The sequence below is a fragment of the Coenobita brevimanus genome, chromosome 1 (assembly GCF_032717465.1).
Source record: "Coenobita brevimanus isolate Jiangsu-jjx chromosome 1, ASM3271746v2, whole genome shotgun sequence".
Classification (NCBI taxonomy): Eukaryota; Metazoa; Arthropoda; class Malacostraca; order Decapoda; family Coenobitidae; genus Coenobita; species Coenobita brevimanus.
Genome location: NC_136954.1, coordinates 43,565,362 through 43,591,904, shown reverse-complemented (window position 1 = coordinate 43,591,904; position 26,543 = coordinate 43,565,362). Strand labels below are relative to the sequence as shown.

Here is a 26,543-nt window from a genome sequence, read left to right as displayed (position 1 = left end):
GAGTGGACGAGGAATTTGGAAGGAATTTGAGTGTAAAGTGGAGGGACTGTAAGAAAATGTTCTGGAAAGAGGTGAAAAGAGTAAGACAGGGTGGAAGTGAAGTTAGCAGGGGAGTGAAAGATAAAAATGGTAGATTACTAGTGGAGAAGGGAGAAGAAGTGAACAGATGGAGAGAACACTTTAAGGAATTGTTGAACATAAAGGATGGAAGTAATACGAGTATAAGTGGCTGGGGAATGGCTGGGAGAAGGAGGGAGGTGAGAAAACAGGAAGAAATCAATAGGATAGAAGTTGTGGAAGTAATGAAGAAAGTTAAATCGGGGAAAGCCCCAGGAATTGATGGAGTGTGTGGTGAAATGCTGAAGCATGGGGGAGAGATAGTAGTAGAATGGATGTGGACGATGTGCAGATTGGCCTGGCAGGAAGGTAGAGTCCCGGAGGATTGGAAGTCAGGTATAATTATTCCCTTGTACAAAGGAAAAGGGGAAAAAGAAGTGTGTGGTAATCATAGGGGCATTTGTCTTCTTAGTATAATAGGAAAAGTGTATGGTAGGATATTTATTGACAGAGTTAGAGAAAGAACAGAGAAATATAGTTTTAGAAGAACAGGGAGGCTTTAGGAAGGGAAGAGGTTGTGTAGATCAGATATTCATTCTTTGATCTTTAGTGGAAAAGTTTCTAGAGAAGGGAAAGAAGTTGTATGTGGCTTTCATGGATTTGGAGAAAGCATATGACAGGGTGTATAGACAAAGATTGTGGAAAGTGTTAAGAATATATGGAGTAGATGGGAAGTTGTTGAATGCTGTGAAGAGTATGTACGATGGTGCGAAGGCTGCAGTGCGTGTGGATGGTGAACTAAGTGAATTTTTCTCTTTGAAAGTTGGGTTGAAACAGGGATGTGTCATGTCTCCATGGTTGTTCAATCTGTACATGGATGGGGGTAATAAAAGAGGTACAAGGTAGGGTAGTGGATGTTGGAGTGGCCCTGGTGAGAGAGGATAGTGTTTGGAAACTCCCTGTACTGTTGTTTGCAGATGATACTGTGTTGTTGAGTGAAGACGAAGGGGAGCTGCAAGGCTTGGTGGATGAGTTTGGGAGAGTGTGTAAGAAACGGAATCTAAAGGTGAATGTAGGGAAGTGTAAAGTGATGGTCTTTGAGAGAGGTGAAGTCAGTGAATGTACAGCGAGGTTGGATGGTGAGGAATTGGAAAATGTGAGTACGTTTAAGTACTTGGGTAGTGTGATGAGTAAGGATGGAGGTTTGGAGGGTGAAGTGCTTGAAAGGGTACAGCAGGGAAGAAAGGTTGCTGGTTCTATGAAAGCAGTGATAAGAAACAGGGAAGTGAGGATGGAAGTGAAAAAGTTACTACATGACAGTATTGTGATACCAACTCTAACGTACGGAAGTGAAGCTTGGACGTTGTTGGAAGGACACAAGTCAAGAGTGAGAGCAGTGGAAATGAGTTATTTAAGAGGAGCCTGTGGAGTTACATGGAGAGACAGGCTGACGAATGAGGATATAAAAGAGCGTTGTGGTGTGGATGTGGATGTGATAGGAAGCGTTATGAGGAACACATTGAGGTGGTTTGGCCATGTTGAAAGGATGGAGAGTGAAAGACTGACGAAGAGAGTGTATGTGAGTGAGATGGAGGGGGGAAGAGGGAGGGGGAGGCCGAGGATGAGATGGAGGGATGGGGTGGAGAGGTATATGAGAAAGGGGTGTGTGAGTTGGGAGCAGGGCAGTGAAATGGCGGGGGACAGGGCGACTTGGAGGCGATTTGTTTGTGGCCACCCCAAACGGGACTGAGGCGTCTGGCAATAGATAGATAGATAGATAGATAAATGGGAAAATGTTGATTGGTTCATATATAACACTCATGCTCACTCCGCTGGTGATTCTTGTGCGCTGTGGGGACGGCTGTCAACGTCTTCAGTGTGTAACCAGCACCACTTATTTAATACTCCCCCTTCCACGCCCACACCAGGAGACTGAGCCATCCCTACAACACAAGATACCGTCAGTCGAGTTCCTAGTGAAGCCTTGTTTACGAGTGACTGAATGGAGATCAATAAAGGACATAATAATAGTGAAGAAAGACAGTGAAAAAATGCACGAAGGATATGGCAATGGGTGGGGAAAAAATGGGGTGGGGATGGGGAACAAGAGTACAGGAAAAAACGTCAGACGGAAGGAAAATGGGGAATGGGAAAAGTTGTAGATGGAAAAAGGATAGGGTAATAGCGAGTGAAGAATGGACGAAGGAAAGAAGGATACGAAAATAAGTGAGAGAATTATAAAAGGAAGTAAAAATGGCAGTGTCAGGAAGGCAACTGGGTATGTGCGAGAAGAAGGGCAGCATAGTGGGTGTGGAATGAGGCTGTTTCTCCCATTGTGGATACCGCAAAGTAAATTACTACTTTATGCTCCATAACCACTGCGATTCCGACATACTTCCCTAGAACGTTTAGGGCAGGAAGTCTGGGGACCTCTCTCTCTCTCTCTCTCTCTCTCTCTCTCTCTCGTGTGTGTGTGTTGGTGGGTGGGTGGCTGTGTTTGTAGGTAGCTAGCTAAGTAGGTAAGTGGTTAGATAGGTAGGTAGGTACACTGAGTATTGTAAACATAGATTAAAAAATCCCCACACTTAATATCATAGATTTTTACGGCTACGGATATCAGCATAAATTTTAGACCACTGTATTTGTAGTGATAAATGCGCCTTCATATGTCTGGCTCAATTTACCTGCATCATACATTCTTATCATGGTGAAGTGAGAGAGTATGGAGGAGAGAGGGAGGCGTCTGTGTGTGTGTGTGTGTGTGTGTGCGTGTGTGTGTGTGTGTGTGTGTGTGTGTGTGTGTGTGTGTGTGTGTGTGTGTGTGTGTGTGAGGGAGGGGGGTAGGATAGTGAGAAAGGAAGTGGAGGTTGAGGGTGGTGTTGAGAATGATGCAAAAATTGAAGTGATGTTGGTGTTGTTGAGTAACTCCTGTCAGTCTGGCCGAACAGACACATCAACCGCAGGCAAGCAAACGCCATTGCAGGGCCGTCGCCTGCAGTGAACTGATGTTCCCGCGAGGCAGACATCGCCTTACCACAGGAAGGCGCGAGGAAGATTGTCGAGGATATGTTTCTGGATGGACGCCGCACTTCCGTCTCTCGATCCAGCTAACAGGAGCACCATAGGAGGCTGCACATCACCCCGTAGTTTGTTTATACTCGTATGGTAATCACCCAGCATTGTAACTGATTTCCCTTGTTACAGAACCAATGTCACTCAGTGTAGAGCCACCTGAAGGAGAAAGAATAGTAATGCAACGTAACAGGAAGGTTGGGAGGAACAGGAAAACAGGATGGCAAACACAGAAAAAGAATGATAAAGGCCAAGGAAGAAGTAGGCAGCACTACATCAAGTTTGCTGCTAAGTGATGGACGGCTTCCCTCCCACTTTGTCTCTCTTCCATCATTTTCGTACTGCCTCCTCTCTCTTACCCTACCTCCCTCCACCCTGACCTCCCTTCGCCCTCTGTCTACCACCTTCCTCCCCTCTCTCTCCGTTTCTCTCTCCATTAATCTTCACACTCTTAGTATTATTCAACAACATCATTCTCTCTCTCTCTCTCTCTCTCTCTCTGCTTCCATAAGTTCTCCAGTATATTTCCCACTCCCTTCCATGTTGCATCTCACACACGTCATTAACCTTTCTCATACATTCCTGCCTTCCTTCCCTCCTGCCCGTCATATATATATTTCATACATTTCCCCTCCGTCCCAAATACCTTACCAAACGCATCCCACTTCTTGTTTATATAGTTTCCATACATTTTCCCTATATTTTTCATAGTTTTCCTCACCCTAATAATCATTCGTACATTTACTTGCCCTTTCCTGTAATTTCCTTCTCCCCTTCCCTCTTCTTATGTGTTTAATATCCATACATTATTCACATTTCTCCTCATTCCAATTATCTTTCCTACATTAACTATACTCCGTCCATGCTCTCTCTCTCTCTCTCTCTCTCTCTCTCTCTGCTTCCATAAGTTCTCCAGTATATTTCCCACTCCCTTCCATGTTGAATCTCACACACGTCATTAACCTTTCTCATACATTCCTGCCTTCCTTCCCTCCTGCCCGTCATATATATTTCATACATTTTCCCCTCCGTCCGTAATTCCTTACCAAGTGCATTCCACTTCTTGTTTATATATTTTTCATACATTTTCCTTATATATATTTTTTTTACACAGTTTTCCTTACCGTACCAATCAGTTTGTATATTTCCTTACTCCTTCCTGTAATTTCCTTCTCCCCTTCCCTCTTCTTGTATACTTGATCGCCAAACATTTTTCATACATTTCTCCTCATTCCAAATATCTTTTGCTCATTACCATACTCCTTCCATCCTCTCTCTCTCTCTCTCCTCTTCTCATTTGCCTCCCAATCAATGTTTGTCTCCACCCCCCCTCCCGTGCCCCCTCCGCGATACACACACATGTAGACACTTAACACGATTGCATACTTGCTAACCCCCCACCTCCACCACCCTCCACCTCTCCTGTTTCCCTCCATCTCTCCCTTCCCTCCCTCTTTTTCCTCCTTTTTGTCACTCTCTCTTTCTTCCCGTTTTCCTCTCTTATTTTTCTCTTCCCTCCTTTCCCTTTCATATTTCTTCTACACACTTGTTTTTTTTTTTTTTTTTATGTGAGGAACAAGGAACCAAAGGCAACGAGCCTGCAAAACTATTCCTTCCAAGAGAAAGACAAAATATAAGAGAGAGCCAAATTCAAGATCCGATCATTTCCAGATGCCTGGACACACTGCGTTTGAAAAACTGGAGATCATAGGAAGTAGGAAATACAGACAGAGGGAGACAGTTCCAGAGTTGACATGTTGCATAAATGAAGGACTGGGAGTAATGGTTAACTCTTGCATTAGAGAGTTGGACAGAAAAGGGATGAGAGTTTGCTGCTAGACGGGTGCTACGCGCCCGTCGTAGAGGTGGAGGAATGCATGCAGACAGTTCAGAGGAGCAGTGACCATTGAAGTAGCGATAGAAAAGAGATAAAGATGCAACAGTGCGGCGAAGAGACAAAGGTTGAAGGGAGTCAGTAAGAGGAGGAGAGTTAATGAGGCAAAAAGCCTTTGACTCCACCCTATTGAGAAGAGCTGTATGTGGAGAGCCTCCCCACACATGAGAGTTGTACTCTACACAGGGGTGGATAAAACCCCTGTATAGAGTCAACAATTGTGCAGGGGTAAAGAAGGAACGGAGTCGGCTTAGCACACCCAATCTCTTGGAAGCAGATTTTATAAGAGATGTAATATGATCTTTCCAAGACAAGTCCCGAGTAAATGAAACCCCAAGCATGTTCAAGGATGATGCAGGATTAAGCTGAATATTATCAAACATTAATGGGTATACCTGTGGAAGATTTTGTCGGGTTGATAGGTGCAAAAACTGAGTCTTTGATGCATTAAAAACAACAAGATTATTTTTACCCCAGTTAGAGATATGAGCCAAGTCAGACATTAGGTTTGCCATAGCCTCATCCCTTGTTTGTTGAAGTAACTGCTGAGATGGACGTTGCGGGAATTGAATGAAAAGGTGAAGGGTGGAGTCATCAGCGTATGAGTGGATAGGGTTAGATGTACAGCTTAGAAGGTCATTGATGAATAAAAGGAAGAGAGTTGGTGATAGGACAGAGCCCTGAGGAACACCACTGTTAATAGATCTAGGAGAAGAACGATGGCCGTCTACAACAGCGGCTATAGAACGACCAGAAAGGAAGCTAGAGATGAAGGCACAGATAGGAGGATAGAAACCGTAAGAGGGCAGTTTGGAAATTAAAGATTTATGCCAGACTCGATTGAAAGCCTTAGAGATGTCAAGTGCAATGGCAAAGCTTTCGCCAAAGTCCCGAAAGGAGGATGACCAGGAGTCTGAAAGGTAGGTGAGAAGATCGCCGGTGGAGCGTCCCTGACGGAACCCATACTGACGATCAGAAAGAAGGTTGTGATAGGAAAGATGCTTTAAAATTTTTCTATTAAGAACAGACTCGAAAACTTTTGAGATACAGGATGTTAAAGCAATTGGACGATAGTTAGAGGGTTGGGAATGGTCACCCTTCTTTGGGACTGGCTGAATGAGAGCAAACTTCCAGCAAGAAGGAAAGGTACAAGTTGACAGACAAAGGCGAAAGAGTTTGCCTAGGCAGGGTGTAAGCACAGAAGCACAGTTCTTGAGAACAACAGGAGGGACTCCATCAGGCCCATATGCCTTATTAGTATTGAGGCCTGTGACAGCAGAAAATACATCAGCTGAAGAAATTTTAATGTCAGCCATGAGTAAGTCAGAGGGGGGAAGTGATGGAGGAACAGCACCGGAATCATCTAAGGTGGAATTGGAGGAGAAAGTCTGAGCGAAGAGATCTGTTTTATCAGTAGGAGAAATAGCTACAGAGCCATCAGAGTAGAAGAGAGGAGGGAAGGACGATGAGGTAAAGTTGTTAGAAAGGTTTTTGGCAAGATGCCAGAAGGAGCGGGAAGAATTCGAGTTAGAGAGTTGAGAGCACTTAGTACGGATGAAATTATTTTTAGCAGAGCGAAGAACAGACTTAGCACGATTCCGGGCAGAAACGTATAAAAGATGTGATTCAGGGGTGGGTTGGCTCCGGTATCTTTTATAGGCCCTCTCCTTGTTGCGGACAGCATTAGAACAAGCATGATTAAACCAAGGCTTTCGTGCATTAGTCAGAGGATATGAGAAAGGAACGTATGCTTCTATGCCCGAAAGAATAACCTCTGTAATGCGCAAGGCACACCCAGATGGCTCCCGGCCACGGAAGCAATAATCATTCCAGGGAAAATCAAAGAAGTACTGCCTGAGGGCCTCCCAGTCTGCAGCTCCAAAGTGCCACAGACGACGTTTGTTTGGAGGGTCCGCAGGCCGTACTGGAGTGATAGGACAGGTTAAGGTGATAAGGTTGTGATCGGAGGAGCCCAACGGAGAGAAAAGATTAGCAGTGTAAGCGGAAGGATTAGTTGTAAGGAAGAGGTCAAGTATATTGGAACTCTCTCCAAGGCGATCAGGGATACGGGTAGGGTGTTGTACATGCTGCTCTAGGTCATTCAGGATAGAAAAGGTGTAGGCTTGTTCACCAGGTGGATCAGTGAAAGGAGAGGAGAGCCAAAGGTGGTGGTGAACATTGAAATCTCCTAGAATGGAGATTTCAGAGAAAGGAGAAATGGATAGAATGTGTTCCATCGTAGAGGTAAGATAGTCAAAGAATTTTTGATAGTCAGTAGAATTAGGGGATAAATAAACATCACAGATATATTTAGTCAGAGAATGACAGGAAAGCCGAAGCCATACTTCTCCTCTTTCCTTTTCTTTCCCTTGCCTCCGTCTTTCCTATTCCCACATCCCAAGCTTGTATTTTCTTCTTCTATCCCCTTTCATTCTTCCTATTCTAATTTTTCCTTCCGTTCCGCTTTTCCATTCCTATCTATCCCTCCCTCTCATTCCTTGTTCCTTCTTCTCTCTTTTTTCTCCTTGTATTCCCTGTTCCTCTCGCTCTCTTCATGTTCATCCTTTTCATTTCCTTCCCCCATCTCTTCCCTTCCTTTCCCATGCCTTTCCTCCTCTCCTTCTTTTCAGTACTTCCTTTCACCTTACCTTTCCTCTCTACTTTGTGTTCATCTTTCCTTCTTATGTTTATCTTCCCTTTTCTTTCACTCCCCTTCTCTTCCCTTTTCCCATTTTCCTTTTTCTTTCCCTCCCCTTCTTTTCCCTATTCCCATTTTCCTTTTTCTTTCCCTCCCCTTCTTTTCCCTTTTCCCCTCTTTCCCCTGTCTGTAAGTTCTTCCTTTCCTCTCCTTATTCCCTCCCTTCTCCCCTTCTTTCTCCTCTTTATGCATTCCAGTTCACTTTCTAAATTCCTTTTGGCACTACGTTTCTTTTCCTTCATTTTTTTTTTCCACCTGAGATTTAGGCCCATATTCACGTCGGTAAAGAAGCTCCCTAACGCCTCTTTCTAAGCGATTTATTTTGCTCATTTATTTATTTTGTGTTTCCTTCCTCTGTTCATCATTTGTTAAAAAAAAAAAAAAAAATCCTCTTCTGTGTCAGTCAAGTCATTCCAATACCATTATATTCAGCCCAGATAATATACAAATTGATATTACTAAGAAAGAGGTGTTAGGGAGCTTCCATAACGGACGAGAATATGGACCTGCGTGGCAGAATTCTCGTATTTTAAGTAGCGCGGTTCTTTCTTCCTTGCATTAAAAAAAAGTAGACTTCGTTTGCCTCTTTCACAGCGATTTATTCTTCACATTGCTCCTCAAAATTCTTAATTCAGTTACTGTGGTAACCTAAGCTCAGTCGATATGCATTCGATATAACATAAAGAAGAATGTTGCGTTGTAATATACAAAAGGAATATGAAGCTACAAACCCAAATCCACCTGTATATGCCAACAAAGGTACCACTGTGTGTTATTAGCTACACTGATTTCAGGATTATTTGTTGGATTGTGTAGGTGGATATGGGTTTGTAGCTTCATTTAGGGGGTTTGAGTAAGTCACTTGGGTCTCGACTGGAGGGTTCGTGGCATTTATCATTTAGGTTTGTAACTGGGAGGAGGCTTTGTTTTGAGTTGGAGGAGGAGTTGTTAGATTTCATTATATTTCCTTTATTCGTTGCTTTAATTATTTTATATTAAATATTTATGATAAGTGACATGCTGACATTAAACAACACATTATTTGCCTGGTGATGGCCTGTGGTGGGCCAAAATTAGCATATCAAAATAGTTTTTAGAATATTTTTCATCATTTTACTACTTCCTTTGTGTGTGTGTGTGTGTGTGTGTGTGTGTGTGTGTAATATTGGTAAATAAAAAGGCACTGTGCAGAGTAAAATGGTGTTGAGTGAATGGTGTGTGTGTGGTGATTGGTGTGGGTGTGGCGTGAGTGTGTGGTGATTGGTGTGGGTGTGGTGTGAGTGTGTGTTGATTGGTGTGGGTGTGGCGTGAGTGTGTGGTGATTGGTGTGGGTGTGGTGTGAGAGTGTGGTGATTGGTGTGGGCTTGGATGATTCATGGCGGTAGGTTCCGGCATATAAATAGGGACCCGGAAGAGAGACTGGGATCATACGTCATGCTGGAAACACTGGGGGAGGAAGGGGGGGGGGGGATTGTGGTGGTGGTGGAAATACAGTATAGCAATATTTGTGGCGTGTTGTGGCCAGATGATAGGAAAGGTGGTAGAGGTTGGTGGGGGGAGGGTGGTAGTGGTTTTGTCTGTAAAGGTGGTTGTGGTTGGTGGGTATGGTTAAGGTGATAAGGAAAGGGGTAATGGTGTGAAACTCGGTTGTGGTGGAGGGGGAATCGGAAATATTTGGTGTAGTGGTAGATGTAATGATGGTAGTGGTGTTGCGTGATGGTAGATGGTGGTAGTGATAAGGATGGTGACAGTGGTAATAGATGGTGGTAGTGGTGTGCAGGGCGTTAGTATGGGAATGGTAGTAGTACTAGTAGTAATGGTAGTAGTGGAAGTGGTGGTAGGAATTGGGGTAGTGTTAATGTTATTAATGGAGGAAGCATAAGTGGTAATGTTAATGGTTAGGGAGTTGATAGTCATGATTAACTAGCAAATGGTGATGGTGTTCTTGGTGGTGGTGGTGGAATTGCTGGAGATGATGGTGGAGATGGTGATAAAAGTACAAAAGAAGGGGTGAATGGTGGCAGACATGTTGGAGGCTGTTGAATAGAGAGCTCGGACATTACCCTCCTGGATACTTTCCCTGTGTGTGTGTGTGTGTGTGTGTGTGTGTGTGTGTGTGTGTGTGTGTGTGTGTGTGTGTGTGTGTGTGTGTGTGTGTGTGTGTGTGTGTGTGTGTGCTGCAACACTACATTATCTACAAAATAAAGGGCACTTTCTGTCTATCTGTCTGTGTCCACGAACTGCTCCCTCAATTTTCATTTTACCTGGCCTTACCCTACATATTTGGAATCCTTATAGTGTACACTGCTTTACCCCCAGCTGGTCCCCAAGCCACAGTATTGAGCAGTGGCGCTGTATTGACTCCTTAGGCATCGTTATTCACACCCACGACACACCAAGGACACCGCTGATCCCCTCCCAAGCCGCCCTCCCTCATACCCCTCCCCCCCCCGTAACAACCTCCAGAGCCCACATATAGACTCAGTCCTTGTTTTTTTTTTTTTTTTTTTTTTTTTTTAAATACCTGACCAATATCCATAACCCCTCTCAGGTCAGTTGATTATTAGGTGAAGTTGAATTGGAGTATAAATTTGACTAGTTATCAAGGAGACTCATTCCTACCTCATAACTAAGAGTCGCTAATTTCAAGGCACCGCAATTTAATATGTGAGATATGAGAGTGACTCAGTTCTGTCAGATGAAAGCAAACTGGCTATTATAATTTGACACATCCACGTATTTTAAGATGCTTACTGCCCAGAACCACAAATCATCCATTCACTCTTTCCAAAGCTCACCCACACGCTTACCCATCGATAGAGACCATCTCAGTATTCATCTCTAAAGCTCATTCACTCATACACGTTCACATTCACTCACACACATTCACCTGTCCCCCTTATAATCCAGTAATGTGTTCTCTTGTTATAATTTCCTACCTTTAGGCAATTTCATTAAGCTTAGAAAGGATGTTTAGTAGATTTGGGGTTTATGAAGGCTGTAATTTAACTACATCAGTTTGATAAGCTCTTCTTAGCAAAACGAACTGGTTATAGGATTAATGCGAAAAAATATGGTGCGGATTGAAGGTGTTAAACGCTGCCAACAAACTTCAAAATTCACTCACACACAGCACATTCAGAAATCACTCACCTACCCACCTGTCTATTTCCAAAAGCCACTTACTTATTTATCTTTAGACTCTTTAACTATTTCACCTCAGCCTACCTTTGAGGTCCCTGCCAACCAACATCAGAGCTCTCCTGTCCACTGATTACCATTGCCTCCGTATTAAATCCATGCCAGTCAGCCTCAGAGCTCTCCGTTCCACTAATTCACATCCAAAGCCCAAGCCTGTATTCTCCTCGGTCTTGGAGCATCTCCTATTTACTGCTATATTTCTGTGTTTGGCACAGTAACACCTTCAGTCCATCCATCCACCCACTCCCCATCTCTCCATCCACCCCTTCCCCATCCATTTCACCCATCCATCTACCCAGCTCCCATCCACACCACCCATCCACAGACACTCTTTTCATCGATTCCATTCGTCCACCCATCCACATACCCACTCCTTATCCACCCAAAAGCTCCGCCATTCACAATACTTATCCACCTACCCATTCCCCACTCACAATACTCATCCATCTACCCATTCCCCATTCACAGTACCCAGCCACTCCCCATCCACATCACTCATCCATCCACCCTACTACTCTCCACTGTTGACAATCATTTTCTCTTTCCCATTTCCTCCTACCTTCCGTCCTTCTCTTCTCCTCCCTCTCTCACAGTCATCCCTCCTCCTCCAGCCTTTCCTCCCTCTACTCCAGCCTTCTTTCCCTCTCCTCTAACTTGTCTTCCACCTTCCTCTCCGTTCCTCTCTTCCCTCTTCCTCTCTTCTCTCAGTCTACGCCTACTAGTCTTACCTCCTCTCCTCCCATCTCCCACCCACCCAGCCTCATTCCATCCCTTGCACCTTCCATCCCTCTTTCTTTCTCCTCCCTTTCTTTTCCTTCCTTTGCCAGCCTTCCCCTTTCTTTCCTTCCTTCTTTCCTCCCACCCCGTACATCTCCCTCCTCCATTCCTTTCAGCATCTCTGTCCCTCTCTCATTTTCCTTTCTTTTTTCTTTCCCTGCCAGCATCCCCCTCTCCCTCATCGGTATCCATCCTCTCTCCTTGCAAGCCTTTCTCTTCCCCTCCAGCCCTGTTATCTTTCCTCCATCTCTCCCTCCAGCCCTGTTACCCTCCCTCCCCCTCTCCTTCCAGCTCTGTTATACTCCTTCCAGCTCTGTTATCTTCCAATCTCCTTTCCTTCTACCTCTGTTAACCTCCCTCCGTCTCTCCCTCCTAGCTTTCCCCTCTTCCTCCCTCCCTCCATCCTAGCTTTCCTCCAAACCTCCCTAAATCCTTCCATCCCAACCTCCTCTCCTTCCCTTCTGCCTGCCTTTCCCCCTCAGCCTCCCTCCTTTTCTCCGTCGCAGCCTCCCTCTCTCCCTCCATCTTAAGTGTTATTAATCACCCACGTTATCGGTTTTTATCCTTTTTTCCGGGAGGTTCGGTCGTTTATGCTCCATCGTGGTCACTTAGGATGTATTATTGGTCTTCATAGAGAAATTACGTGAAGCAGAATCATTTTTGCTCGTATTTGTTTTTCTCCGTTTCTATCGCGGTTTTGTTTGTTTTTTCTCCGGTTTATCGTGTTTTTGTAGTTTGTTGGTGTTGCTTTTTCTTCTTTTTTTATCGTGGTTTTGTTTGTTTTTCATCTTTTTTTCGTGGTTTTATTTTTCTTCGTTTTTATCGTGGTTTTATTTTTCATCGTTTTTACCGTGGTTTTATTTCTTTGTTTTTATTTTGGTTGTATTTTTCCTCGTTTTAATCGTGGTTTTGTTTAGCATCGTTTTTTTCGTTTTTTCTTTATTTTCCGTTTACTCTTGGTTTTGCGCTTTTCTTCGTTTAATCGGGATTTTATTTCCGTTTTCTTCGTTTTTATCGTGGTTATGCTTGTATTTTTCCTCATTTATGTTGTGGTTTTGTTGGTATTTTTTATCGTTTTTTTTTTTTTCGTTTTTATTGTAATTTTCTGTGTTACTTGGGAGTTTTCTTTGGATAGTTTATACTTCTGTTTTGGTCACTTAGAATCTATTTTTATCGCTCACAAGGCTGGTGAGGGACGCCTGCTCGTGGTGGCACCGATATAGTCGGCTCCGCCGCCTAAATATACACACGATCCTTAACTCCTTCTCTGTCCTCTGCTGGAAGGATGGCGAGCTGCGCAGATTCAGCCTGCAGTTCGCCTAATTCATATTCAGAAGAGCCTGTGGTTGCAACAATAACAAACAGCTACAACACGCTTTAACTCTTGCCTGACTCTGATGTTTGAATGTTTTTGTTGGGTGTTATTCTTTGTGTGTGTGTGTGTGTGTGTGTGTATTTTTGGTCCAGAGTTTCACGTCACGTCCCTGGTACTCACTCTGTTATTGTCGTTCACAGGGCTTAACCTTCAGGCTGATATTATTTTTTTTTTTTCGTTTTTGGTTGACTTTTCTTTATATTTTCTTGCTTGTATTTCCCCGATGCCTAGTGTTATATTACTTCTTTATTATATTCTTTAGAATATTTATATTCATTTTTTCATTGTCGTTCACAGGATTTAGACTGACTTTGGTTTTGATGACTTTTACTGCCTCCTCAGCTGGTAGTTTTTTTTTTTTTCTTTTTTTTTTTTTAGTGGTTCAATATTCTTATTTTTTTTTTTTCCATTTTCTTCGTACCTTTTCGTGCTGTAATTCATGAATAATTTTATACTTATCACAGTCATTCACTGAGCATTACGTTCAGGCTGACAGTTTTTGGTTCTTTCCAAAATACCGTTTTATGTAATTTTCATAGTTTTGTGTTTGATCGTGGCTTCGTCTGTTCTCAAATATTATTCATCGGGCTTTACTCGTAGGCTGACTTGAGTTTTCCGTTCTGATGTTTGGTGTTTTTCATTGTTCTAGTTTCTCTGTATGTCTCAGTTCGTGTTTGGTTTTATTAGATTCACTCACCGGTGTTGTCTTTGAGGATGACTGTGTGTGTGTGTGTGTGTGTGTGTGTGTGTGTGTGTGATTTGATGGGGTCTTTGTCTTCAGTTTTTTAACTGTTTTCAGGTTTCTTACCAGTTATGTAATTTTTGTTTTTTTAAGTTTTATTACATAATTATTTATTCATCGCATTATTTGTGGTGTCTGTTTTTAAATTCTTTTTGTTCGTAATTTGTTTTGCTGTCTTCATACTTCCTATTCCCTTGTTTTATGATTTTTTTATTATTTGTGCGCCAATTGTTTGTTGAAAAATTTTTCATTTTGTATTTTTTTTTTCGTTCACTCTTCCTTTTTGCTTTTTATAATTTAATTCTGCATTTCACGTTTTTCCTTATTTCCATAAAAGTGCCATTTTTTTCAACAGTTTATGTTCATGTTCTTATAAGTTCCTACCCTAAATAGTACGGACTGCCAAATCCAACGTGTGTCCCTTACTGTTCCTCACTGCGTCACACTACCTTCCTGAAGGATGACTCTCTCTCTCTCTCTCTCTCTCTCTCTCTCTCATGGGGGATAGAGTGGGTAATGGTAGCTTATCTGGTGTGCTTGTACGTCTGGTGTGTGTCTGAGATGCTTGGGATGTGTCCTGACTGTGCGCAGAGACAAAGAACACTCCCTGGGATGTGCTGACGTGGTGGATAGCCTACTTGGGGTGGGTGTGACTCACAAAGGTTTCCATTTTTCTTGCTCATGTAGGCTGTAAATTATTACTCGTTCACTGTTAATTGTAAGTTTTACCGGAGTTATGTTGTTTTTTCTTGGGTTTTCTGTTTACACTGCCATTCTATCCTCCTCTTCCTCCTCCGTCTCTTTCTGTCCATCTTCCTCCATCACAGTCATTCCATCGTCCCACCCTTGTCTGCCTCCACCTCCCCCCTCCCCACTCAGCTGTCGTCGTGAATTTAGTAGCGTGTCGTCAGTGGTCGTGCTCAGAATAATGTCGTGCCGAGGTGGTCATTGCATCAGTCGTTCCCTTCCATCCCTGGCGACATTTTTAGCCCCTTCCACACCGTATACCGTATTTCCTTATTTAACTCTTGCTGCCACCAGGCGACTTATTGTACCGGTATTTAGATGGATTTAGCAAAGGATTTATGAGAAATTCCGATTATATCTTTTTGTACAGTGATGTGTTTTTGCTTTCCTTGCCACCAGCCGACACTATTCAACATAGGACAGACGTCTAATGTGTGTATGTTTAGATAGAGAGATAGAGAAATAGAGATCTGTGAAAATAGTAAAATGTTATGAAGTCGTGTCTGCCCTGCAAATTAGTTTACTCTTTAAATAGATGTGGATATACAGTAGAGAGAGAGAGAGAGAGAGAGAGAGAGAGTCTTTGACAATACTCAGTAAAATGTTATGGAGTCCTCAGTGTCCTCCAAATTAGTTAACCCTCGTCAGATAGATTGATAGACTGGTAGATGATTAAAGTGGTAGATATATAGATAGATAGATAGATAGACAGGTAGATGGATAAATTGGTAGATAGATAAATAGATAGACAGGTAGACTGATCAATTGATAGAGAGAAAAATAGATAGATATAGGCTAGTGAGAGAGATGTGTGGAAATAGCAGTATGTTATGGAGTCCTCCCACTCTTCACTCTCGCATGCTCGGGACAACCATTATTATTTCAGTAAATGCCAGACGTCTTTATTGAGCTAGCAGTGAGTCACAGGAGCCTGAGAGTTAAGATGCCAGCTGAATACAGACCCCCAGCATCATGTCTTGTCCCAGCACCAACATGAACCCGGGTCTTGTCAACGGGTCTGTGTCTCTCTCCGCCAACACAACCGTCTGTATAATTCTCCCATTCACCAACTCCGGCCACCCTCTTCACTTTATGCTATTATGGACTTAGGTCTGTATTCTGGGTAGCACAGGAGGCTTCGTAGCTCCTCTTCCTTAGCGATTTATTTTTGTACGCCACATACATCGTTTTTATATCGACATAGTTGGCATCAGTAACAGTCAGGAGGATATTATTTTTTTTTTTTTTTTTTTTTAATGGGCAGAATAAGTAGCTAAGGAGAGGTGTCACGAACTAGCCAAAGCCACTTAAGTCCGTATTCTTGTCGGCTAAGGAAGCTCCCTAACACCTTTTTCTAAGCAACTTTTTTTGTTTGTTACACATTACTGACCATGTCGTGTTACATAAAACATTTAATATCACCATACTCTGCATAAATAACGTACAAAAGGGCATTAACCAGCCATGTCCAAAAATAAATCGCTAAGGAAGACGTGCAAGGAAATTCAGCCCAGTGATATGACAAGATAAAAGTCACGGCGTCATCCCTTTCCCTGTCATTCACTACTTTGCATTATATTTCCCACTGCGACAGGTGGTTTACGTGCCACCTTCATTCCCGTGACCTTTTTTATTTTATCTTTTCTAACTAAATTATTTTATTCAGTATAGGTGAGACTTTTTACTTGAGGATTTAGACAGCCTTAGTTAACCCTTTGACTCCTACATCTCCGTCCAAAGTTGTATAAATTTGTACTGATGTAGCTTGAAATAAATAGTATCGTCACGGGACTAAGTAGGTCAGCTGTACACGAGAGAAAAGTAGTTCATCAAAACTGTTAAAATCTGTCACGAATAACATTTTCTCCAAGTAACAAAGTAATTGGTTTCTTCAAGCGTAATACAGGCGATTTTATTCACCTCTTAGAAACATGTCAGTCAGGAGGTCTAAGGCTGTATTTTAAGTGGTCACGGTCACTTCCTGGCACTTCTTTTTTAGCGACTTATGCTGCACACTACGCCTCGATATTCTCCTTTTTTTTGTTGATACAAACTATGTCGATATGTTAGCGATGTAAAAAGCATACAGGCAAATGTTGAGTCGTAATATGCAAAATAAATCGTTGAGGAGGAGATGCAACGAAGCCTCCTCGGCTACCCACATTGCAACCCGTAAGGTGGTATTCTCGTCAGCTTAGGTGGCTCTCAAGCACCTGTATCTTAGTGATTTATTTTGCTTATTACGCCTGGATAATCACTTGTCCGCAGTTCACGCATCCTTGTTGGACGAACGCATGTGAAGGTTGAGAGGAGTGGAAGAGAGTTGTTTGAGAGGACTAAAGATTAGGATAAGAAGGAGAAGGATAGAGACAGGGATGGATGGAGAGAAGGACTGGAGGAGGAGGCGGCAGAGTTACACAGAGGTCAAGGTGCTTCTTCCACACAGACATTACTTACGTTGAGAGACGGAAAGACAATATTCTCCAGCCAAGGACGGGCCTCGAGGAAGGAAGGGGTTCGTGAAGGGTTTATACGATAGAATCCATTAAGTTCGAAGAGTCTGTATTAAGCTGAATAAAATCGTCTGCGGAAGCAACAAGAGCACTTATCATCCACCTGAGGAGCGACCCGGACAAATGGCTGTGTGTGTGTGTGTGTGTGTGTGTGTGTGTGTGTGTGTGTGTGTGTGTTTTAATCTCCCTCTTTATCTATTACACGTCTTATACCATTACACAGTCACATTAATATCCTATCCAGTTCTTAATTACTCATGTTCTTCGTTTGTCGTATATACACGTAGTTAACCTTTAAAATTACCAGTTTCCTCTCTGCTGTTATAATTTTCTACCTTAATGTCACATGGCTTTTGTTTCCTGGCGGTATATAGTTCATTCATTCATTTATTCTCATATTTTCTTTCTCTTTCAGATCGGGACGTGGAGCGACACCCAAGGGCTGGAAACAGTGGCGGTCAAGTACACGAGCCACATGACTGACCGGGTGATGGCTGACAGATCTTACATCGTTACATCCATATTGGTGCGTGTATCTCTCTCTCTCTCTCTCTCTCTCTCTCTCTCTCTGCCGACCTCCAGATTTAAGCGATATTTTAAGTGAGTCTCGGTTTTTTTCAATTACCCGTTTAATGTCCTTTTTAACTCATTTAGGGATTTTGTATGACATTTAATTTTATCTTCCATTTTCCCTTAGTTTCCTCCTTTTAAATATTTTCACTCTGTGATGCGACTTAGTGCCATATGGTCTTTGTTACCTGGTGCTGCCTTTTCATCTCTCTCTCTCTCTCTCTCTCTCTCTCTCTCTCTCTCTCTCTCTCTCTCTCCCTCTCTCTCTCAGAAAGAGGAATTTTATATATATTAGTTGAAAAATTAGTGTGATCCCATGTTCCTTGGGATAATATAGCGGCCCCGATTTCTGTCATCACAGGAGAAGCCATTCTTGATGCTAAGGAAGGACGGTAACTACACTGGCAATGATCGTTACGAGGGATACGCTAAAGACCTCGCTGACCTCTTGGCATCCTTCCTCGGAATTAACTGTGAGTATATGAGTTTGGGGGCTTGTGCTGGAAAATGAGGAGGTGTTAGAGGGTAACGTAGTATTTCTGGGGTATCTTAGGTAAATTTCTGGGAATCATCCCTACAAGGGCTAACCTGAAGACCTCTTGACCTCTTTCCTCAGAATTAATTGTATTTGATTTTTGGCCATATCGAGAGGATGGAGAGCGAGAGACTGACGAGGAGGGTGTATGTGAGTGAGGTGGAGGGTGGATAGGGAGGGGGAGGCCAAGGATTGAGATGGAGGGATGGAGTGGAGAGGTAAATGAGAGAGGGGGGTGTGCACTGGAAGCAGAGTAGTGAAATGGCGGGGGACGGGGCGACATGGAGGCGATTTTTTTGTGGCCACCCCTTACGGGATTAAAAGCGTCTGGCAATAGATAGATAGATATTTGATTTTTCAATGTATTTTTAGGGGTAAGGAATAAATTTGAGTGGTTTGCGTCTTGATCAGTTTATTTCATGAGGTATTTGTGTAAGCAGGTATGAAATCTGTTTATAATACTACATTTTTTGGTGTTTGAGGTGAAGATGTTATTTCTGATTCTTTTTTTTTAATTTCTGAGAGCACATGGTATTTTCTGGCTTCCATCTGACGAAAGTAATCAGTTTAAGGTTTTTGGCCTTATGTAATGAGGTTACCATATTAGAGGTAAACTAAACAGTTTCGTAGGTTTACAACTTCTAAGGTACTTGTGTATTTTCGGATTGTTTTGTTGGAGATTGATATTTATGCAGTTTTACAGTCGTAGGGAATGTTTGCATGGTAGGCTATGTCGGAGTTGGGGGGGCGGAGTTCTTGTTGGCTACGTGACGCGGTTCAGTTGCTGGGGCCGTTTCAACGTAAAACCGGTTCCACTTGACAGGGAATTTTCAGAATGCCCCTCTTATACACCCACCCTGGCTGCCCTCTGATAGGTGTCGTAGCTGTTTGGCCCTCAACAGTTATTATACCCCCGGAGTGTTGAGGCGGTCACTGGGTGTGTAGGCAAGGGGGGGGGGGAAAGGAGTTGGGGGGGGAAAGTGAGAGGGGAACAAAAGAAAAAATAATATGCAACAAAAATACTCGGTTTTTAAGTACTTAAATGGAGATGTCAGAGGTAAAGAGTTAACGTGTGTTTTAATATTGTCGATGACTTGGACGCATTTTGTTATTATATTCATGAAAATTCCGTAGTATTTTGTTCAGTTGAGGAAGTTTCTACCTGTGTAAAGGTTAATTGCCCATGTATCTATCTATAACCACCTAGACGCCATAATCCCGTAAAGGTTGGCCATTTGTCTTTTTAAGGGGAGGGACACTAACCCTACGCCAGTCAACTTGTTGACACGTAGGGAACACATAACAATTGATAATATGGCTACCACCTAGCGTTGTACAAGGTTTCCTGGCTTACAGGAAACCATGATGCCTGTCATTCAATGTAAAGACACCTGAAAAAGAAAAATCGACAGGAAAGATGGGAGAAAAAGGTGGGAGTAATAGGAAGAGAGGAGGGCAAACACAAGAAGAATGAAGCAGGTGATGGATAAGTAGGGAGCACTACGTCAAGTGAGTGGATGATGGTTGGCACAACCTACCACACAAGGTTAATCGTGAGGTATCAATTTTTTGACGGGCAAAATTTCTCTAAGCCGAATAGAATCGTCCTGTGATTGTCCAGAATAAGTGAAAGCGTTTATAGATTGTGAAAGTGTTATTTTAGGTGACATAAATTTCTTTGTCTTTAGTGGCAGTTACTTTCGTTTTCGTATTGGAGATGCAGGATATATTTATGGCGCTTTAGGAATTTCTTTCACAACAGTGATTGCCCTCTTAGTTTATTGTAACCTCTGACTATTTTGTTTCGTATAATGACAGGAATATCAGAAGGACGTGAATAAATTTGTTTAAAAAAAAAAAGTTAAAAAAAAAAGTCTAACACATGTAAGGGCAATGGTGCTGCCTCAGTGGAGGTACGGGCTCTTTGAGTGATCTTGTTTAATAATGGCATCTTCTTCCTTGCTTGTAGGGTTTTGTCTCTGTTGCATAGTTATGTTATTGTATACTTGGTGCCCTCTTTCCCATTAATCTGTTACTCACTCGTCTGTGTCCCACAAGACACATTGCAGCGTGTGAAGGTTATTGTATTTTCTGTAGATCACATATTGTGTCCTTATCGATTTCCTCTTGTTAATGTACTTACCCACAGTTTTTTTTTTTTTTTTTTTTTTTTTAATTTCCCCTAGATATTAACTTTGAACACCTGTGGTGCCCAGTAATTTATATATCTCATAATCATATTCTCTTGTTAATGCTAGCCTGTTTATCTGTTAACCTATTTACTTACGGGATTTTTTTTCCAGACACATTGCAACTTGTGAAGGACAACAAGTACGGTGGCCAGAACGATGGCCAGTACGGTGACTGGGACGGCATGGTGGGGGAGCTGGTGAGACAGGTCAGTGTAGCCTTAATTTTACTTCAGTTACCCTCCATTGGTTTTCTCTTCTTCATTTTCTTTTAAATAATTATCTCACATGATGTAAGTTTAAGTTTCGTCTCACATCTTCAAACTAAGTTGAGGCCCTATTCAGCTTTGGAGAAAGTTATAGAACTAGTGGTACTATATTGCCGTCATTTAACCTTACATTACAAGAGGTCTCCTAAACTTTAAATAAAAACCGTCTGGGAGACAGAGAGAGAGAGAGAGAGAGAGAGAGAGAGAGAGAGAAATCCCCCTCACCTAGGTTACAGTGTATAATTATAACCTGGCAAGGAAGAAGTTGAGAGGCGGAAGAGAGAGTTGTATGTAGAAAGAAAGAGAGAGGTGAAAAGATTAATAAGAGAGAGTAAGAAGAGAGTGGATGAGGAATTTGGAAGAAATTTAAGTGTAAAGTGGAGGGACTGTAAGAAAATGTTCTGGAAAGAGGTGAAGAGAGTAAGACAGGGTGGAAGTGAAGTTAGCAGGGGAGTGAAAGATAAAAATGGTAGATTACTAGTGGAGAAGGGAGAAAAAGTGAGCAGATGGAGAGAACACTTTAAGGAATTGTTGAACATAGAGGATGGAAGTAATGCGAGTACAAGTGGCTGGGGAATGGCTGGAAGAAGAAGGGACGTGAGAAGTCAGGAAGAAATCAGTAGGATAGAAGTTGTGGAAGAAATGAAGAAAGTCAAATTGGGGAAAGCCCCAGGAATTGATGGAGTGTGTGGTGAAATGCTGAAGCATGGGGGAGAGATAATAGTAGAATGGATGTGGACGATGTGCAGATTGGCCTGGGAGGAAGGTAGAGTCCTGGAGGATTGGAAGTCAGGTATAATTATTCCCTTGTACAAAGGAAAAGGGGAAAAAGAAGTGTGTGGTAATCATAGGGGCATTTGTCTTCTTAATATAATAGGAAAAGTGTATGGTAGGATACTTACTGACAGAGTCAGATAAAGAAAAGAGGAATTAATTGGAGAAGAACAGGGAGGCTTTAGGAAGGGAAGAGGTTGTGTAGATCAGATATTCATTCTTGGATCTTTAGTGGAAAAGTTTCTAGAGAAGGGAAAGAAGTTGTATGTGGCTTTCATGGATTTGGAGAAAGCATATGACAGGGTGGATAGACAAGGATTGTGGAAAGTATTAAGATTATATGGAGTAGGTGGGAAGTTGCTGAATGCTGTGAAGAGTATGTTTGATGGTGCTAAGGCTGCAGTGCGTGTGGATGGTGAACTGAGTGAATTTTTCTCTTTGAAAGTTGGGTTGAAACAGGGATGTGTCATGTCTTCATGGTTGTTCAGTCTGTACATGGATGGGGTAATAAAAGAGGTACAAGGTAGGGTAGTGGATGTTGGAGTGGCCCTGGTGAGAGAGGGTAGTGTTTGGAAACTCCCTGTACTGTTGTTTGCAGATGATTCTGTGTTGTTGAGTGAAGACGAAGGGGAGCTGCAAGGCTTGGTGGATGAGTTTGGGAAAGTGTGTATGAAACGGAATCTAAAGGTGAATGTAAGGAAGAGTAAAGTGATGGTCTTTGAGAGAGGTGAAGTCAGTGAACGTACAGCGAAGTTGGATGGTGAGGAATTGGAAAATGTGAGTATGTTTAAGTACTGGGTAGTGTGATGAGTAAGGATGGAGGTTTGGAGGGTGAAGTGCTTGAAAGGGTACAGCAGGAAGAAAGGTTGCTGGTTCCTTGAAAGCAGTGATAAGAAACAGGGAAGTGAGCATGGAAGTGAAAAAGTTACTACATGACAGTATTGTGATACCAGCTCTAACGTATGGAAGTGAAGCTTGGACGTTGTTGGAAGGACACAAGTCAAGAGTGAGAGCAGTGGAAATGAGTTCACATGGAGAGATAGGCTGACAAATGAGGATATAAAGGAGCATTGTTGTGTGAATGTGGATGTGATAGGAAGCGTTAGGAGGAATACACTGAAGTGGTTTGGCCATGTGGATAGGATGGAGAGTGAAAGACTGACGAAGAGAATGTATGTGAGTGAGGTGGAGGGGGGGAGAGGGAGGGGGAGGCCGAGGATGAGATGGAGGGATGGGGTGGAGAGGTATATGAGGGAGGGGGGTCAGTTGGGAGCAGGGCAGTGAAATGGCGGGGGACAGGGCGACGTGGAGGCGATTTGTTTGTGGCCACCTCGAACGGGATTGAGGCGTCTGGCAATAGATAGATAGATAGACCAAAATTATTCTTGCCATGTTGGATTCCTGACATGCTTGTGAATGAGATAAAAAAAGAAAGAGCCTTTATTTTATATATGGTGGGGGCGCTCACCATCCACTCACTCGATGTAGTGCTGCTCTACGGGTGCCTCTACACTAAGTAACAAGCCAAATGGTTTCCTGTATACCAGGAAGTCATTTACTATGCTGTATGGTAACCACATAACCAAATGATAGCACCTGGTGGTTAGTGGGTAATTAAGGCGCTCCAATCAGATTGAGCCTATGCAGGTTTATATCCAAGGGATGTTTGAGGTTTATTGTTCACGTAATGCCACTCAGGGATGAGTGAGGCCGGTCACTCACCTTAAATGTCAGGACCAACATGCCTAGACCCGGGCTTCTCTGTTCCTCATGGGGCAACACAGGATTAGATGATGAACGAATGAATGAAATAAAATATGCAACCCGAATAATCCCCTTTGAAAAGAAAGACCAAACGTCAGTCAAATTAGTCTCTCTCTCTCTCTCTCACACACACACACACACACACACACACACACACACACACACACACACACACACACACACACACACACACACACACACACACACACACACACACACACACACACACACACACACACACACACACGATGCAAGGTCAGATAGAAGTGACATTGGATGAGTGGATATAAATGAATACTGATGTTTGAATAGATAAATAGATAGATGTTATCCTGGGTCCATCTCACAAGGTTTGATGAGAGGCCCCCAAATCTGATGACTTAAAATGTCTTTATCACTGTATTAATGATAATTTATTTACGTTCTGTGTACTAGACAATATTATTTATACTGTCGTGAACTGTTAGGGTGTTCGTTATACTAACTTGGTAGTTAATTGTAATTTTCCTATTGTGTAGCCCCAGTTGCTACATTATATAATTTATATTTCAATAACTGGATAGATGCGTGGGGGCATGTGTTAAAGTACCGGGGGTTATATATTCTATTGCAGCGTTTCTTAACCTGGGGTGCTGAAATCAATTTTAGGGAGTGCTGGTTAATGCTTCATTTTTTTTTTTCTTACTGTATTTTCTTAGTATTGGGTTCCTTTTTTTTTTTTTTTTTTTTTTTTGAGACCATAAAGTAAACTGTTAGGCAGTACTTCACTTCACTTTAACCCTGCAGTAGTGTAGCAACTGCAGTCCCAGTAACCAGATGTAGAGGGGTGCTGGACTGAGACCTTATTACAGAGGGGGTGTTGAGGTCGGAAAAGGTTAAGAAACGCTGTTCTGTTGTAATGTAATAATGTGCGTTCAGTGGTAAGAGCTCGATTCTGGCTGTTAGTTCCTTTGGGGATGGAGGCAGTTACGTTACTACCCACTCAGGTGATATACAGCTAAAGTGGAATCATTGGTTTTTATTAGTCATTTATCTTGATTACCTCAACTGTCACGTTTATAATTTACGATTTTTTTAATGCAAGGAAGAAGGAGCCAAAGGCCAGGAGCCCACAAATGGTTCTATCCAAGAAAAAACAAAAACAAGATAACAGAAAGCCACTGAAGTTTATGTTTAAATATCATTTAGTCTGTTAACTTTAGTATTACAATGCATAGCTGCAGCCAGGAATATCGTTCCACATCATAGAGAATACAGTACTTCACCTAGAACATTGTGTTCAGAGGAATTTGTTAAGGTCTTGGGATCCCGTTACTAGGTTTCGAGAGTCATTACTCGGTGTCTACCTGTTATCATGGGCGAGTCAACAGACTGGTGTCCGTAGCGGTACCTTATATTGGTTTAAGGTTATATTCTGTGCGCTGTTTTACCGTGAATTTTTTTCCTCTTTTCTCCACGGTATGATTAAGTAAACTCTTTCAAGTCGAAACTTGTGTGAATGAGCTTAATTTACGGCAAGACATATCTTTCATCTGTGGACTCCTAATGCACTAAAGGAAGAAAATATGCACCGGTCAGTGTCAGATACTGCTGTGAAATAACCCTCAAATGGAAGTAGGAGACTGAGAAGAAAGGGGACGAGAGGAGGAAGATGGGAAAGTGGGAAGAGGTAGTGTAACATGACAAAAGAAGGAATAAAAGGAGGAGGAAGAGGAGGAGGAGAGTAGGTGGAGAAGGAACAGAGAGATGTAGAGAAAGAGGAGGAGGTGAGGAAGTGAAGGCGTTGGACGAAGAAGAATGTAAGAGTGGAAGAGGAGCAAAAGGGAGGGGGAAACGAGCAGAGGAAAGGTGAATACGAACAGAAAAAAAAAAAAACGGAGAGGAAGGAGGAAAAGAAGTGAAGGGTAATAACGATAACAAGAGGGGACAGAGGAAAGATAACAGGGGGAAGAAAAGGAAAAGGAAGATCAGTAATTAAAATAATAACAGTAATAATAATAATAATAATCTACTTATCTATATACCTAGTATGCATCCCCCAAGGAAAGGGAGGTAGCCGAGACAGGACGACACACTCCCCATTTACTCATCCATTCAAACACATTCAATCGTATCTTAGCCCCAAAGGGGAGAAGGGACAGATTCTCACTGCACCACACCGCACAAGGGTCAACTGCGCAGTGCAATCAGTGACATCCGCAGCAGGGCCCGACAGCAGAGCTGGTTTACCCCTGCCACATCATAATAGACCCATCCCCTTACCCGCAACTGACCTGACTAGCTGATCAGACCAAATGCGGAGAATATCCCCTCAGGGTTGCGTCATCATTTATTAATTCACAATTTTTCTCCATTTATTTCTGTCACGCACAGCCACTCTTCCTTGCTCAACAGACATCCCTCTCGCATCCAGCGCTTTCTTCACACTGTCCATCCATCCTATTCGTGGTCTCCCTCTCAGCCTTACACCTCTTACATCAGATCTAGTTATCTTTTTCACCAATCGCTCATTATCCATTCTCTCCATATGCCCAAACCATCGCAACACCCTCTGCTCAACTCTACCAGCCATCTCCCGAACAACTCCAGTTCTCCTTCGCACTTCATCATTTTGCACTCGATCCATACGCGTCACTCCACGCATACTCCTCAGACACCTCATCTCCATTACATTCAAACTTTTCCTTTCTGCTACACCCATATTCCATGTTTCAGCCCCATATAACGCAGTCGGTTCCACAACACCCTCATACAGCCTTCTCTTTACATCCATTCTAAGCGAACGACATCTAAACACTTTTTTCATTCCTCCCAGCACCTTACCTACTTCATTCATTCTAAACTTCACTTCTGCATCTATTCTTCCATCCACAGCAACATGTGACCCTAAATATTTAAAACACTCTTCCTCCTCAAGCAACTCACCATTCAGAACTATATTCATCCTCCTACCATATACCAACCTCGTACACTTCATCACTTTACTCTTATTCTCATTTACTTTCAAATTCCTCCTATCACACACCTTTCCAAACTCCTCTACCAACTGTCTCAATCTCTTTTCTGAATCAGCCACCAGTGCAGTATCATCTGCAAACAGCAGCTGCTTCAGATTCCGCTCTCCACCATCATCATTCACCAGACTCAGACCTCCACCTAAAACTCTTGCATTCACCTCCCTTGCAACACCATCCATATAAATAATAAACAAACAAGGCGACATCACACATCCTTGTTGCAGCCCCACTCTCACAGGAAACCAATCACTCACAGCATTTCCCACTCTTACACACGCTCTACTATTTACGTAAAAACTATTCTCCCCTTTTAGTAACCTACCATGAAGTCCATACAATCTTAAAACAG

General features: G+C 42.6%; 1 protein-coding gene across 1 annotated transcript in view; it reads left to right on the top strand.

Moving 5' to 3' along the window:
* Positions 1-26,543, top strand: part of LOC145395582 (glutamate receptor 1-like) — a 171,711-nt gene that overhangs the window by 131,723 nt on the left and 13,445 nt on the right. The window contains exons 10-12 of the mRNA XM_080269172.1: positions 17,492-17,602; positions 17,984-18,119; positions 20,485-20,579. Coding sequence (XP_080125298.1) covers positions 17,492-17,602; positions 17,984-18,119; positions 20,485-20,579 — 342 coding nt within the window. The remainder of the gene's footprint in view (positions 1-17,491; positions 17,603-17,983; positions 18,120-20,484; positions 20,580-26,543) is intronic.